General features: G+C 46.3%; 1 protein-coding gene across 3 annotated transcripts in view; it reads left to right on the top strand.

The window, feature by feature from the left end:
- Positions 1 to 13,592, top strand: part of CHODL (chondrolectin) — a 170,012-nt gene that overhangs the window by 128,818 nt on the left and 27,602 nt on the right. For all 3 annotated transcript variants that reach the window (XM_077480052.1, XM_077480050.1, XM_077480051.1), the window contains exon 2: positions 2,457 to 2,769. In XM_077480052.1, the coding sequence (XP_077336178.1) occupies positions 2,457 to 2,769 (313 nt within the window). The remainder of the gene's footprint in view (positions 1 to 2,456; positions 2,770 to 13,592) is intronic.

Genomic DNA, 13,592 nt, shown 5'->3' with positions numbered 1-13,592 from the left:
TCAAGGACATTTTCCTGTGCTCTCGACCAAACTGACAAACCATCAAATGCCATCATAACTGATCGCATGTGTAACATGACAACTACAGATCAAACACAGGCTAAAATGGCAGCTTCCTTGGCTGTTTTGCTTAATTTATTTAACCTTCTCCTGCCTGTGCTATAGCCGAAAAACGGCTACAGCACGGGCTTTAATTGCCGAAAGCATGCACGGCACGCTCTATGTTCACAAGCCTATAAGACTTGGCTGATTACAGATCGGAGTAAGGGGCCGATCCCAGCCCCTTACCACATGGTCAGCTGTCAGCCAATGTCAGCTGATCACGTGATGTAAACAGAAGAATGGGAAATCTTTTTTCCCCCACGCTGACAGTGTGAGGGAAAAAAAAAGCTGACCACCTGCTTCTATCAGAGGGACATCAGTCACCAGTCACCAGCCACCAGTGCCACCTGCCAGTACCCACCAGTGCCCCATACCAGTACCCACCAGTGCCACCTACCAGTTTCTCCTATCAATGCCCACCAATCAATTGATGCCCATCAGTGCCTCGTCATCAGTGCCACCTATCAGTGTCACCTAGCAATGCTTACTCATGCCCATCAGTGCCACCCATCAGTGCCACCTATCATTGCCACATATCAGCGCCATTCAGTTCCACCGATCAGTGTCTTTCAGTGCCGACCATCAGTGCCAACCATCAGTGCCCATCAGTGCCACCCATCAGTGGGACCTCTCAGTGCTACCTCTCAGTGTCCATCAGTGCCGCCTCATCAGTGCCCACCAGTGCCACCTCTCAGTGCCGCCTTGTCAGTGCCCATCAGTGCAGCCTATCAGTGCCCATCAGTGCAGCCTATCTGTGTCCATCAGTGTAGCCTCAACAGCACACTTAAATGCAGGAGAAAAATGATCTGTGTTCAAAATCTTATAACAAACTATGACACAGTTTTTTGTTTTTTTTCCCACAATTTTTTGGCCTTTTTCATTTTTTTACCAAAAAAATAAAAAACCTAGTGGTGATTAAATATCACCAAAAGAAAGCGTTATAAGCAGGGAACAAATGATACAAATATCATCTGGGTACAGTGTTGTATGACTGCGCAATTGTCATTCAAAGAATGGCAGTGCTGAAAGTTGAAAATTGGCCTGGGCATAAAGGGGGTTGAAGCGCCCAGTAAGCAAGTGGTTAAAATATTTCTCTTCACTTCCTGTCTTGGAGATGCATCAGAAAGTGGGAGAAAATCTCTACAAATTCAGTAGAATACCCCGGTAGACATCTGTTTCATTGCACAGTGTCTCTATTGGAATCACCCTTGCCTTGTTTTCTAGTGAAAATTTTGGATTACCCATCACTTTCTGTTTCTGTGATTCGGCATGGTGAATATCCCAAGAGCGGACATGGGCAAAACATTTTAAAAAATAAAGCAGTTTTCTTGTTCAATCCGGGGATTCAATTTCCATTATCATTTTTACATTTAATATAATTTTTTATATGTTTCTTCCATTAATATATTTTTTTAAACTGACAATTTTATTAATTTCAAAAAAAGAAAGGGGAACGGAAATAAGAGGGGATCAACAAAAAGAAGGGAAAAAAATAGAACAAAGCATTTCCAATAAAGAGCACAGGAGGATACATAGTACAATAATAATCACAACATCAGATTGCCAGTTGATCCAACATCACAGCTAGGGGTAGGACTAGGTGCCGGTTCATGAAGTTTATGACCCCTGACATCATATTGAGTTACGATATAATAAAAGGGCACCTCCTGTACCAGGTCTCTTCAACAAATAGAAATAAGAGCATTGGAGGTGGGAAAAGCTAAGTCAAGAAAAGGAAAGAAAGATTAGAGATAGAGTGTAAGAGGGTTAAGGCAGCCTCCCGCCCCAGGGGCCCATTAATATTTTGAAGGTACATTGTTGGTTTGTCAGTACTTAGGGATCGGTGATTTAGCCAGGGCTTCCCTTAGTAAATAGCAAATTTTGCCAGGGCTCCATTAGCAAAAAATTTTTCTAGGTGATTGTAATCTTTGCTTGAGACTTTACTATTTGCAAGTATATGCTGCTTACTCTATGCTTTTGCTATATTCCGTCATATCGTTATCAGCAGCATCTGAATTCCCAGCTCTGCTTAATTCCTCCCCTCATTATATGGGATGTTGTTCCCACTGCTGAATTGTCTAATTTAAAGTTAGAGAGGATGCAGAAAGTTGGATAACTTCTTGCTTTACTTTCCTATAGCAAGGGCGATGGTGAGGGCTTGAATCAAAACCTGCAAGTGCTATTAGCTGATTCAACTATCGTTCATGCAGAATTGAACTAATGTTTATTTTGGTATTTATAGCCTTTGATATATGGATTTATGTTTTCACGGCATATCTACGGTCATTATAAAGCAATTACTTTTTATCCTTTCCAAGCTCTTGCATCCTTATATTTGTGTATATTTATTACAGGCCGGAAGATTTGCTACGCAGGCTACAAACATCCTTGTTATAAAATTGCTTACTTTCAAGACTTAGCTGCACGAGTTGGCTACCATCATGCTCATCATGTTTGCAGTGGGGAAGGAGGCCATCTTTTAAGCATTGAAAGTGAAGCAGAACAAAAACTAATTGAAAGAATGTTGCAAAATCTGACGAACTCAGGATCTGGAAAGTCTGACGGGGACTTTTGGATTGGGCTGTCACGGAACATGGAATCCATGGCGACTTCAGGAGGCTGTCCAGACCTTTACAAGTGGGCTGATGGAAGCACTGCACTGTTCAGGTATAATTATTAATGTTCCGCATAATCTCCAAATGAATTTAGCATAAAGCAATAACTTAATTCTGTTTATTAAAAAATGCTAATAGAATAACAATTTCATTGAATGTCTCTGGATACTCTCAAAAGCCAATTAAGTTGACTCATTCTGAGATAATGCATAACACACCTCTCTATTTTTAGTATAATCTCACAAACTTCCATTTTTTCTTTTTACCGTAAGGTTATTACCAAGCCAGTCTGAAAAAAATTATAAAGAAATTAAAAGAAATCCAAGGATTATATTGTTAATTGTATACACTTGCTAAATGGTAACATGAACATCAATATACAAGTTACTCTAAAGTGTATATTGATTTTTCTGTATAATTGATGTATGTAATACTGCAAGTTTTAACCTAGTCAACAAACCTTATATTTGCAAGATGCATTTTCAAGCAGAACTATGAATAAAATTCACGTCATACAAATTAACAGGTCATGTCACTGTTACCAAATCACATTACTATTCTGTAAAATTCTGTGTAAAAAAAAAAAAAAAACTGCTCTCAAAGTTCTAGATCAAAAAGTCTGGATCACATCATCTCTAGCTACCAATCACTTCTACACAGAGTCTATTTTTTTCCATGACTATTGTGTTACAAAGATCAAAAAGACGATCTTTATGCATGTATATGATAACAAGCAATACACAGAAAAAAGTTTGATCAACACACATTGATAAGTTTGTTTGACTAAAGCTGGCCATACATGGATCAAAATTCTGCCAGTTCAGCAAGGACTGGATTACATTTTAACCAAGTAATGGCTAGTTGATCCATGTATGGGCTGATCAATCTGTGTACAACTAGCCTGGTTTTTCACTAATGATTAGTGCCGCTGGCTATAGCTGGCAACAATGGTCATTGTTTTCTGCTCACGGTTAAGTCTCCCTGCCGGCAGAACACAATGGCGTTATGGGATTTCGCCATCAACAAAGAGTGTAGTATGGCCTGCCTAAGTTGAACGCTATCTTTTGTCTGTTTAAGACCCTTTTCACCCTGCCAGCCAGCTGCGTTAGTTGTAAAGCACCGCTACTTTTAGCGGCACTTTACTGTCGTTTTAGCGGAGCTTTTCGGTCACTAGCGGGGCACTTTTAACCCCTGCTAGCGGTCGAGGAAAGGTTTAATATCACCCAAGAAAGCACCGCTGCTGAAGCACTTTGCAAGTGCTTTGCAGGCACTTTGGCAAGGTTGCGCATTCATTTGAATGGGCAGGGGCGGTGGAGAAGCGGTGTATACACTGCTCCTAAACCGCTCCAAAGATGATGTTTGTATGACCTTTTTCTCATGTCCTGCAAGTGCATCACTCCAGTGTGAAGACACTCGGGGTTCTCACACTGGGGCTACAGGGGAGGCGTTTTTAATGCGCTTTACATGCGCTATTTTTAGCCATTTAGTGCCTGAAAAAGCCCTCATTGTGAAACGGGTCTAAAAAATTAACTATAAAGGAAATATTTCCTCTTTTAGACTAATAGCAACTCATTGGTTTTTGGGAAGGAAGATTGTATATATCTCTATAAAGTTAATGTAACCATATCCTAAAGGAATTCTATGGTCACAGCATGCACTTTCATTTTATACCATCAGCAACAATACAAGCAATAGTTGTTACTGACAATCCAATATAAGCTTACTTGAAAAATCTCCTTTAATGTTGTGAGTGCTGCTTGTCTGCCAGTTGTCTTTTTTCACAACTCCTTGGATTCCCTGCATGCTTTGCAGCTTCTTCTCGCTGCTTACTTTCAATTACTAAGGACTACACATCCCATGGTACCTTTCTGCCTGCAATGATTTCTGTACTGACTCCGCCTCCTGAAACGCTTCCTCTCAGCACCTCTGTAGATCACAAGGCAGTCTCCATGAAAACTGAGACACAGCAGTGGCTACTCACAGGGTATAGTGGATATATGTTTACAGAATTAAAATAAGTAAATGTTTGGAGGTTTCCACAAAGTAAGTTTATAAACTTCAAGACCGTTCAGATTAATAGGAGCAGGCCTGAAATAATTGAAATACAATGTAGAAATGAATGCATCATTTTTATTTTTCACCAAAAACTTTAAAGCTGAAGTATAAAGAGAAGACCACTTTGCACTTATATACAAAATATAAATTATTTATTTCCACTGGTCTTGGGTTTGATGATGGCCGTCCTTCTTCTCCTCCTCTGTGCGGCTGGCCCTGACTGCCTCACTGAATAGCCCTCAAATAATGACAGGTGAGCTACATTAAAGGGATTGTAAAGTCAAAAGTTTTTTTTTTATCTTAATGCATCCTATGTAATAGTTTAAAATGTCTTCTGTGTGCAGCAGCCATCCCAGAACCCCCTAATACTTACCTGAGCTCCATCTCTATCCAGCGTTGTCCACGGTTGCCTCGGCCACCTGTTACTCTCCTTTCCAATTGACTGAGACATAGCAGCTACAGCATTAGCTCCCACTGCTGTCAACAAAAGTCAGCTAGCCAATCAGGAGAGAGAGTGGTCGGGGCCGAACCGGGCTCCATGTCTGAATGGATGTGACAGAGCTGCAGCTCGGCTCAAGTGCCCCCATAACAAGCTGCTTGTAGGACTCGAGAAGAGGAGGATCTGGGCTGCTCTGTGCAAAACCAACTGCACAGGGCAGATAAGTATAACATGTTTGTTATCTTTATATAAAAAACAAATGAGACTTTACAATCACTTTAAGTGTTGTTATACTCTGAGGCCAGGCTGCGTGATGATGCTGCCAGGGCCTGGGTTATGACAGCCTTTGCTCAGAAGAAGTGGGTTGGATGATGCTGACCATCCTTTGATCCAGACAATTAACAAAAGAATTATTCAGCAGAGCAAAAGCTGCTTTTTTATTTTTATTACTACTGGGCTATTATTTTTTTAAGCTGTCCATGGAAAAGCTGTAGCTCAAGAAAAAATTGCAGCACATTTTAAATGAGCACATACTTTAAGTTATTATTGCAGTGTTATCCTGAAATTCATTTTTGAATTGACTTCTGCATTTTTACAACCTTATTCTTTTTTTATTAAATGCGTAGATTGGATTATTAGCCACGAGTGACAGGTCAGATTGGTTACTACTCTAGCACTGCTTAATTGCTTCACTGGTTTTGAAATAGGATATCAGCCAAACAGCACTCCTACTCCTAGACTTGCATTGAGAGAAGGAAAAGTAAAGCATGACCATTCTGCAGTATTGGAAAGCGGGAAAAATTAAATGTAATGTGCAATGTACTTATGTATGTGTAGCATCACCCTTGTAAGGGTTGCAGGTGACAAGGTTCCCCACAGCCAGGCACATCATATTTCCAACTTTAATCCAGACACAGTGAACAGTCCTTTGTTTTGTGTTTTTATAAGGAGGTAATAACTTAGATGGGGATTTAAATTATAGGACTCCCAACTTGATAGTGACAACACAAAGGACAACTTCCTCCCTATATACAGCTCAACTCGATCCTCTGTAGGGCTTCAATTGATTTCTCTGTACAGCTAACAGTCTCTGTTAGATCAGCAACAGCCCCTTACAGGCTAAGAACTCTCAGTCCCTTTAGAAAGTAGCACCATATGTTGTGAACTGCATCCTGGAGCACCTTCAACTCCCCTGTAAACACTGGTCGCAGCTCTACCACTGAGGAAATGCTAGTCCACGTGGCTGCCTCTTCACCAGTCAACCTTGCTGCCTCTTTACCAGCCCACCTGGCTACTTTGCTTCACCAGTCTACCCGACTGACTTTTTGGAGTTCTCCCAGAGCAAGGTTTAAAGAAGACTCTGCATGAGAGATCTGCTACATGTGGCAGTCTTTCCCCTTGTAAGTCCCTGCACTGTGCTGTAGTACTCACTGTTAGGAGTCCAGGTGTGGAAGCCCGACTTGTAGGAGGAGACCTCTCTTACAGCGCTGGTTCAGGAGCCGCTGGAATGGGAACAGCGGTCTCGAGAGCACAGTGGGTAGGAGGGCCTGCTGGATAGGACCGCTGGAGCTGGTAGAAGAGCGGAGATCCTTCTGAAGGCTGAGTGGACTGCAGGTTGCTGGAAAGCTGAGAAATGCAGGCAGTAGCTTCAGAAGCCGAAGATTGAACTGGCAGCAGGCTGGAGAAGAGTCAGACGGTCCGGGTCAGAAGGTAAGCAGACTGGTGGTAACGGAAGGCAGAAGAGGTGTCGGTAAACAGGCAGAGGTCGGCAACGGAATCACAAGCAGAAGAGGTTTCGAGGTCAGGCAGGCCGGGTCGGGATTGGAGAAGGCAGAGAAGTCAAGCAAGCCGGGTCGATAACGGTAGCAGGTAATCAGGTTCAGGATCAGGTATTCAAGGGTAATCGGGTTCAGGATCAGATATTCAGACACACGGAAGCTGAGACGAAACAGCGCCGTACCGGCGCACTTGAGGAACCTTTAAACGCTCAGTGGCGGGAAGGAGCGCACGCACGCCACGCACGACCACGTGAACGAGCGCGCGCACGAACGCCACTCGCGAACGTGCACACTAACGCGCAAACGAACGCGCACGCGAACGCGTACGCGAACGCGCAGAAAACACGCGCCGACGCCTGTGTGCACGCAGCTGTACCTGTCCATTGCTGGTAAGTTCCTGACATTGCCCCCTCCCAAGGGGCAGCCTCCGGATGCCCAACAGGTTCCTCTTTTCTGGATGGGCAGACAAGTATGCGTGAATTAACCGCCTGGCATGGATATTGCTGTTCGGTTCCCAGGAATTGTTCTCTGGCCCAAATCCTTTCCATTTGATCAGAAATTGGATACGTCCCTGTCTTCTTCTGCAATCGAGGATGGCCTCCACCTCGTACTCCTCGTTTCCATCCACTAAGATGGGTTCTGGAGGTCTAGTTCCTCTATCAGGAAAGGGGTCAGGGGTGGCAGGTCTCAGCAGTGACACATGGAACACAGGGTGAATCCTAAGCGACTCAGGCAGGGTTAGCTCGTAGGAAACTTCATTAATTTTCCTCTTAACCGGAAATGGTCCCATAAATTTGGGTGCAAGTTTCCTGGAGGGACAAGCCATTTTAATGTTATTGGTAGAAAGCCATACCTGGTCGCCAGGTTGTAGGATCAGTTCCCCTCTTCTTCTCCGGTCAAGGGCTCTCTTACTGTCTGCCTGGGCCTTGGCCACTGCTTCCTGCAACACCCGGTTATTGTGGCTGAGGAAATCCACTGTCTTCTGGACCGCTGGAACTGAGGTTTCTGGAAGAAAATCAGGCAAAAAGGTTAAATGAAAGCCATAATTGGCGAAAAAAGGGGACTGACCGGTGGCCGAATGACAAGCATTATTGTAGGCAAATTCTGCCAAAGGCAGCAGGGACACCCAATCATTCTGTACGAATGATGTGAAGCACCTAATGTATTGTTCAAGAGTCTGGTTGGTCCTTTCTGTCTGCCCATTAGTTTGGGGATGATAGGCCGAGGACAGTGCCAGCTCAATTTTCAGGATCTCGCACAGGGCCCTCCAGAAGCGTGAGGTGAACTGCACTCCTCTGTCGGAGACTATATTCGCTGGAATCCCGTGTAGCCTCACAATCTCCTTAATGAACACGTGGGCAGTCTCCACAGCAGATGGGGTGCCTTTTAAGGGTGAGAAGTGGGCCATTTTGGATAGCCGGTCTACAACCACAAAAATAGTTGAACATCCCTCAGAACATGGAAGCTCGACAATAAAGTCCATACTAATCATTCTCCAGGGTCTGTCGGGTACAGGTAGGGGTTTCAGCAGTCCCCAAGCCCGGTTCCTGGGTGTCTTGTTCTGGATACAGACGGGGCAAGAGCTGATGTACTTTTCGCAAAAGTCCTTCAAATTGGGCCACCAGAACGTGCTTTGTACCAGATCAAGGGTCTTACGGACCCCAAAGTGGCCTGCCAGTGGGTGGTCATGAAGAAGGGACAGCACCTTAACTCGGACATTTTTGGGGACAAAAATTTGACTTCCCCTCCAGAACAAGCCATCTCTGGACATTAAGGTGATTCCGGGGGGTCTTGAGGAGTCAGAGGATGCTTCTCTGATCAGAGAGAGGAGGTCAGGCTGTAAAAGTAAAAAAATTTCCGGCAGGTAAGATGGTGTCAGGAACAGATGAGTCCTTGGGATTGTCATACATCCGTGACAGCGCATCCGGTTTCACGTTCTTCGATCCGGGCCGGTACGTGATGTGAAAGGAGAAACGTGAAAAGAACAGGGCCCAGCGGGCTTGTCGGGGTCTCAGTCGCTTGGCAGACCGTAGGTACTCTAAGTTCTTGTGGTCGGTGTATATTAGTACCGGGTGAGCAGCGCCCTCCAATAGGTATCTCCACTCCTCCAGGGCGGCCTTAATGGCGAGCAACTCTCGGTCGCCTACGTCGTAATTCTTCTCTGCGGGAGAGAGTTTCCTGGAGAAGAACCCCACGGGATGCATTAGGTCCTTGTTGCCTCGACGTTGGGAGATGACCGCTCCTACGGCCACTTCAGAGGCGTCTACCTCGAGAATGAAGGGTAGAGACGGGTCCGGATGGCTGAGAATTGGGGCGGACGTGAAGAGTTTTTTAAGTTTTTCGAAAGCACTCTGGGCCTCCTGAGTCCAGCAGAAGCGGGAGTTTTGTCTGGTCAGTTGCGTGATGGGCGCAATTATAGCTGAAAAGTCTCTTATGAACTTCCTATAAAAGTTCGCAAAACCGATGAAGCGTTGTACACCCTTCTTGTCCAGAGGCGCTGGCCAATCTAGTACAGCAGACACCTTTTGGGGATCCATCCTGATGCCCGTTGGGGAGATCACTAGTCCCAGGAATCGGATGCTCTGTAACTCAAATTCGCATTTCTCAGCCTTTGCGTAGAGTCGGTGCTGGCGAAGGCGGTCTAGGACCTTACGGACGTGTTCTCGATGCTGATCAAGAGAGTTGGAAAATATTAAAATGTCGTCCAGGTAGACAATCACGAACACGTCGAGGAAATCCTTGAACACGTCATTGATTAGGTGTTGAAATGTGGCCGGGGCGTTGCAGAGCCCAAAGGGCATCACTAAATATTCATAATGACCGAATCGGGTCCGGAAGGCTGTCTTCCATTCATGCCCGGCTTGGATGCGAACTAGGTTATACGCTCCCCTTAGGTCCAACTTGGTGAATATTTTAGCGGATCTCAGTCTCTGGAAGAGTTCGGGTATCAAGGGTAAGGGGTAGCGGTTCTTAACCGTAATCTTGTTTAAGTCTCTATAGTCCACACATGGACGGAGGGACTGATCTTTTTTAGTGACAAAAAAGATTCCAGCTCCTGCTGGGGAAGTTGAAGGACGGATGAACCCCTTCTCTAGGTTCTCGTCCAAGTAGGTCTTCAGTGCCCCCTGCTCCTTTTCTGATAAAGGGAATATGCGTCCGAAAGGAATCTCGGCCCCAGGGAGTAGTTCGATCGGACAATCATAGGGACGATGAGGAGGTAGAGTGTCTGCTCCCTTTTTACTGAACACATCAATAAAGTCATGGTAGTGCTTGGGCACAGTCTGCAGTAGGTCTTGATCAGAGTCTACACATAAAAGGGTGGCAGAAGGCTTGGTGGAATCTGTTAGGCAGTGTTTCAAGCAATAGGAAGATGGGAATGTGACTTCTCTGGTATCCCAATTGATGTAGGGGTTGTGGGCTTGGAGCCAGGGTATGCCCAGAATGATCGGAAACATTGGAGAGGAGATGACATCCAACGTCAGGAATTCCTTGTGTTGAGAGGAGATAGTGACAGGTAGAGGAAGAGTCTCTTGAATTACCTTTCCAGAACTGATGCTAGACCCATCGGCCAGGAAAACTGAGAGTTCATGAGCCTTGCCTCGTAACGGGATGCCCTGTCGGCCCGCAAAGGTGGAGTCTATGAAGCAGCTGCATGCCCCGGAGTCAATGATAGCGTTGACTGTCACCGTCCTTCCTTGGAGCTGTAGTGAGAGAGGAACAGCAAGGTGGGTTGAATTGGCAGTCAATGCAGAGAGACTGGTAGAAGTAGAAGGTAGACACTTACTTGTCTTGACAGGGCAATTAAAGACATAGTGACCCGAACCACCGCAGTAGAGGCAGAGATTCTGCTGCCGGCGACGTGCACGCTCTTCTGGAAGCAAAGCGGGGCGCATTAGTCCTAATTGCATGGGCTCGGAGGTGTCAGGAGCCGTACAGGGCGGAATAGGGCTGGACGGAGGTACATAGCGAGAAGCAGGCATTGGGGCTCTCGCTGTCATCCAGACTGGACGGGCTTGCTGGGCGGAGCGCTCTGATCTTCGCTCCCTGAGACGGCGATCAATCTGGATTGCCAAGGAGATCAGGGCCTCCAGGGTTTCTGGTATACCGACTCGAGCCAGTTCGTCCTTAAGTCCTTCGGATAACCCCATGCGAAATTGATGCCTTAGAGCCGCATCATTCCATTCCGTGTCTGCGCTCCAGCGTCGAAAGTCCGAGACATAATTCTCAGATGGTCTGCGGCCCTGCTGGAGCGCAAACAGAGCAGATTCAGCCGTGGCAGTCCTTTGGGGGTCCTCGTAAAGCTGGGCCATGGCCTCAAAGAAGGATTGCAGAGAGAAGGTTGCGACTGAATCTCCTTCAAGTAAACGGTGGGCCCAGGTTTGCGGTTCTCCTTGTAGGAGGGAGATTACAAATCCTACCTTCGTGGCTTCCAGGGAGAAAGTCCGTGGTTGTAGGGCAAAATAGAGTTGACAAGCGTTCCGAAAAGCCCGAAATTTGGTTCGATCCCCAGAAAACCTTTCCGGAATGGGTACCCTTGGTTCAGGTGGAAGCATGACAACGGATGGTGAGGCGACGGGCTGTGCTGATAGGGAGGAAGGAGCAGGAGCCACGTGACCAGTATCTGTAAGGTCCTGGACCTGTCCTTCAAGCCTGGCGTAGCTATCCTGAAGCGATTTTACCGCTTGGGTAAGGGCCGACAGGTGCGTGCAGATCTCCTTCATGGGAGAGGTCTCTCCTGCGGGCTCAGTCATGGCTGTTTCGTACTGTTAGGAGTCCAGGTGTGGAAGCCCGACTTGTAGGAGGAGACCTCTCTTACAGCGCTGGTTCAGGAGCCGCTGGAATGGGAACAGCGGTCTCGAGAGCACAGTGGGTAGGAGGGCCTGCTGGATAGGACCGCTGGAGCTGGTAGAAGAGCAGAGATCCTTCTGAAGGCTGAGTGGACTGCAGGTTGCTGGAAAGCTGAGAAATGCAGGCAGTAGCTTCAGAAGCCGAAGATTGAACTGGCAGCAGGCTGGAGAAGAGTCAGACGGTCCGGGTCAGAAGGTAAGCAGACTGGTGGTAACGGAAGGCAGAAGAGGTGTCGGTAAACAGGCAGAGGTCGGCAACGGAATCACAAGCAGAAGAGGTTTCGAGGTCAGGCAGGCCGGGTCGGGATTGGAGAAGGCAGAGAAGTCAAGCAAGCCGGGTCGATAACGGTAGCAGGTAATCAGGTTCAGGATCAGGTATTCAAGGGTAATCGGGTTCAGGATCAGATATTCAGACACACGGAAGCTGAGACGAAACAGCGCCGTACCGGCGCACTTGAGGAACCTTTAAACGCTCAGTGGCGGGAAGGAGCGCACGCACGACCACGTGAACGAGCGCGCGCACGAACGCCACTCGCGAACGTGCACACTAACGCGCAAACGAACGCGCACGCGAACGCGTACGCGAACGCGCAGAAAACACGTGCCGACGCCTGTGTGCACGCAGCTGTACCTGTCCATTGCTGGTAAGTTCCTGACACTCACACTCTCCTCCTGCTGCCTCTCAGGAAGGACTCTCTCCAAGCTTCTCCTGTTGTCAGGATCCTCCCAGGCCAGCACCCAAGCTCGGCCTGAGCCAGAGCATCCCCGCCCCCCAGACTAAGGGGTTTGCCTTAAGGGCCACTGACAGCCTCCTTAGCACGGCATTGCCATCTACCACCTGACAACCCTGCTATATTTAAGGGTTCACTTAGTACCCTGCCAGGCCCACCACCTGGGGATTGGCTAAGCTCTCCGAAATATGTAGAACAACCCTCCTAACCTCCGCCTTCTAGTCTTTAGAACATTCTCCAAATTTCTAGAACTAGGAGGAGGCACCAGAGAGCTGTCTGTATGAGTCATGTTGTCCTAAAATCTATTATCCTTGACCCAGATTCAAAGACTCACAGGGTTTAGACATGAGTTAGAATATATAATACCTGTTCTGACACTAATAGCACACTAAAGGAAGCTACATATGTTTATAGTTACAATTAGTGTTTGAAGAGCACTAGAATATTAATTATATAAAGGGGATTTTAGGTAATTGGATAGTTTATTGTCTGTATGAGAGCAAAAACCTGGGGAAGATGGGTTACATCTTTGTTATGCATTTTGAGGTTCAAATTTCTATTCCAAGGAAGCTTAGATTTCTATGGCAAATTTAGCAGGGTCACCTAACTTGACTACAACTCTAATGCCGTGTAACCATGATCAGATTTTCTGATGGGAAATGTTGGATGTGAGCTTGTTTTCGGAAAGTCCAACCGTGTATATGCTCCATCGAACATTGGCTGTCAGACTTTCTGGCAACAAATGTTTGATAGCAGGTCCTCAAATTTTCCGCCAACAAAACGTTGTTGTCCGAAAGTCGGATCGTGCCTAAACAAGTCAGTTGTACAAAAGTTCACGCATGCTTGGAATCAAGCAGAAGGTGCCGCACTGGCTATTGAACTTCCTTTTTCTCCGCTCGTCATGCGTCATGTACATCACCGTATTCCCCAGTTCGTAATTGTTGGCCAACATTTGTTGTGACTGTGTGTATGCAAGACAAGTTTGAGCCAACAACCTTTAAACAAAAATCCACGGTTTTGTTGGC

Source organism: Lithobates pipiens, unplaced genomic scaffold (genome assembly GCF_037356315.1).
Source record: "Lithobates pipiens isolate NorthernLeopardFrog02 unplaced genomic scaffold, aLitPip1_a1.2 Scaffold_16, whole genome shotgun sequence".
NCBI classification, from domain to species: Eukaryota; Metazoa; Chordata; class Amphibia; order Anura; family Ranidae; genus Lithobates; species Lithobates pipiens.
This window is presented reverse-complemented; position numbering and strand designations above follow the sequence as displayed.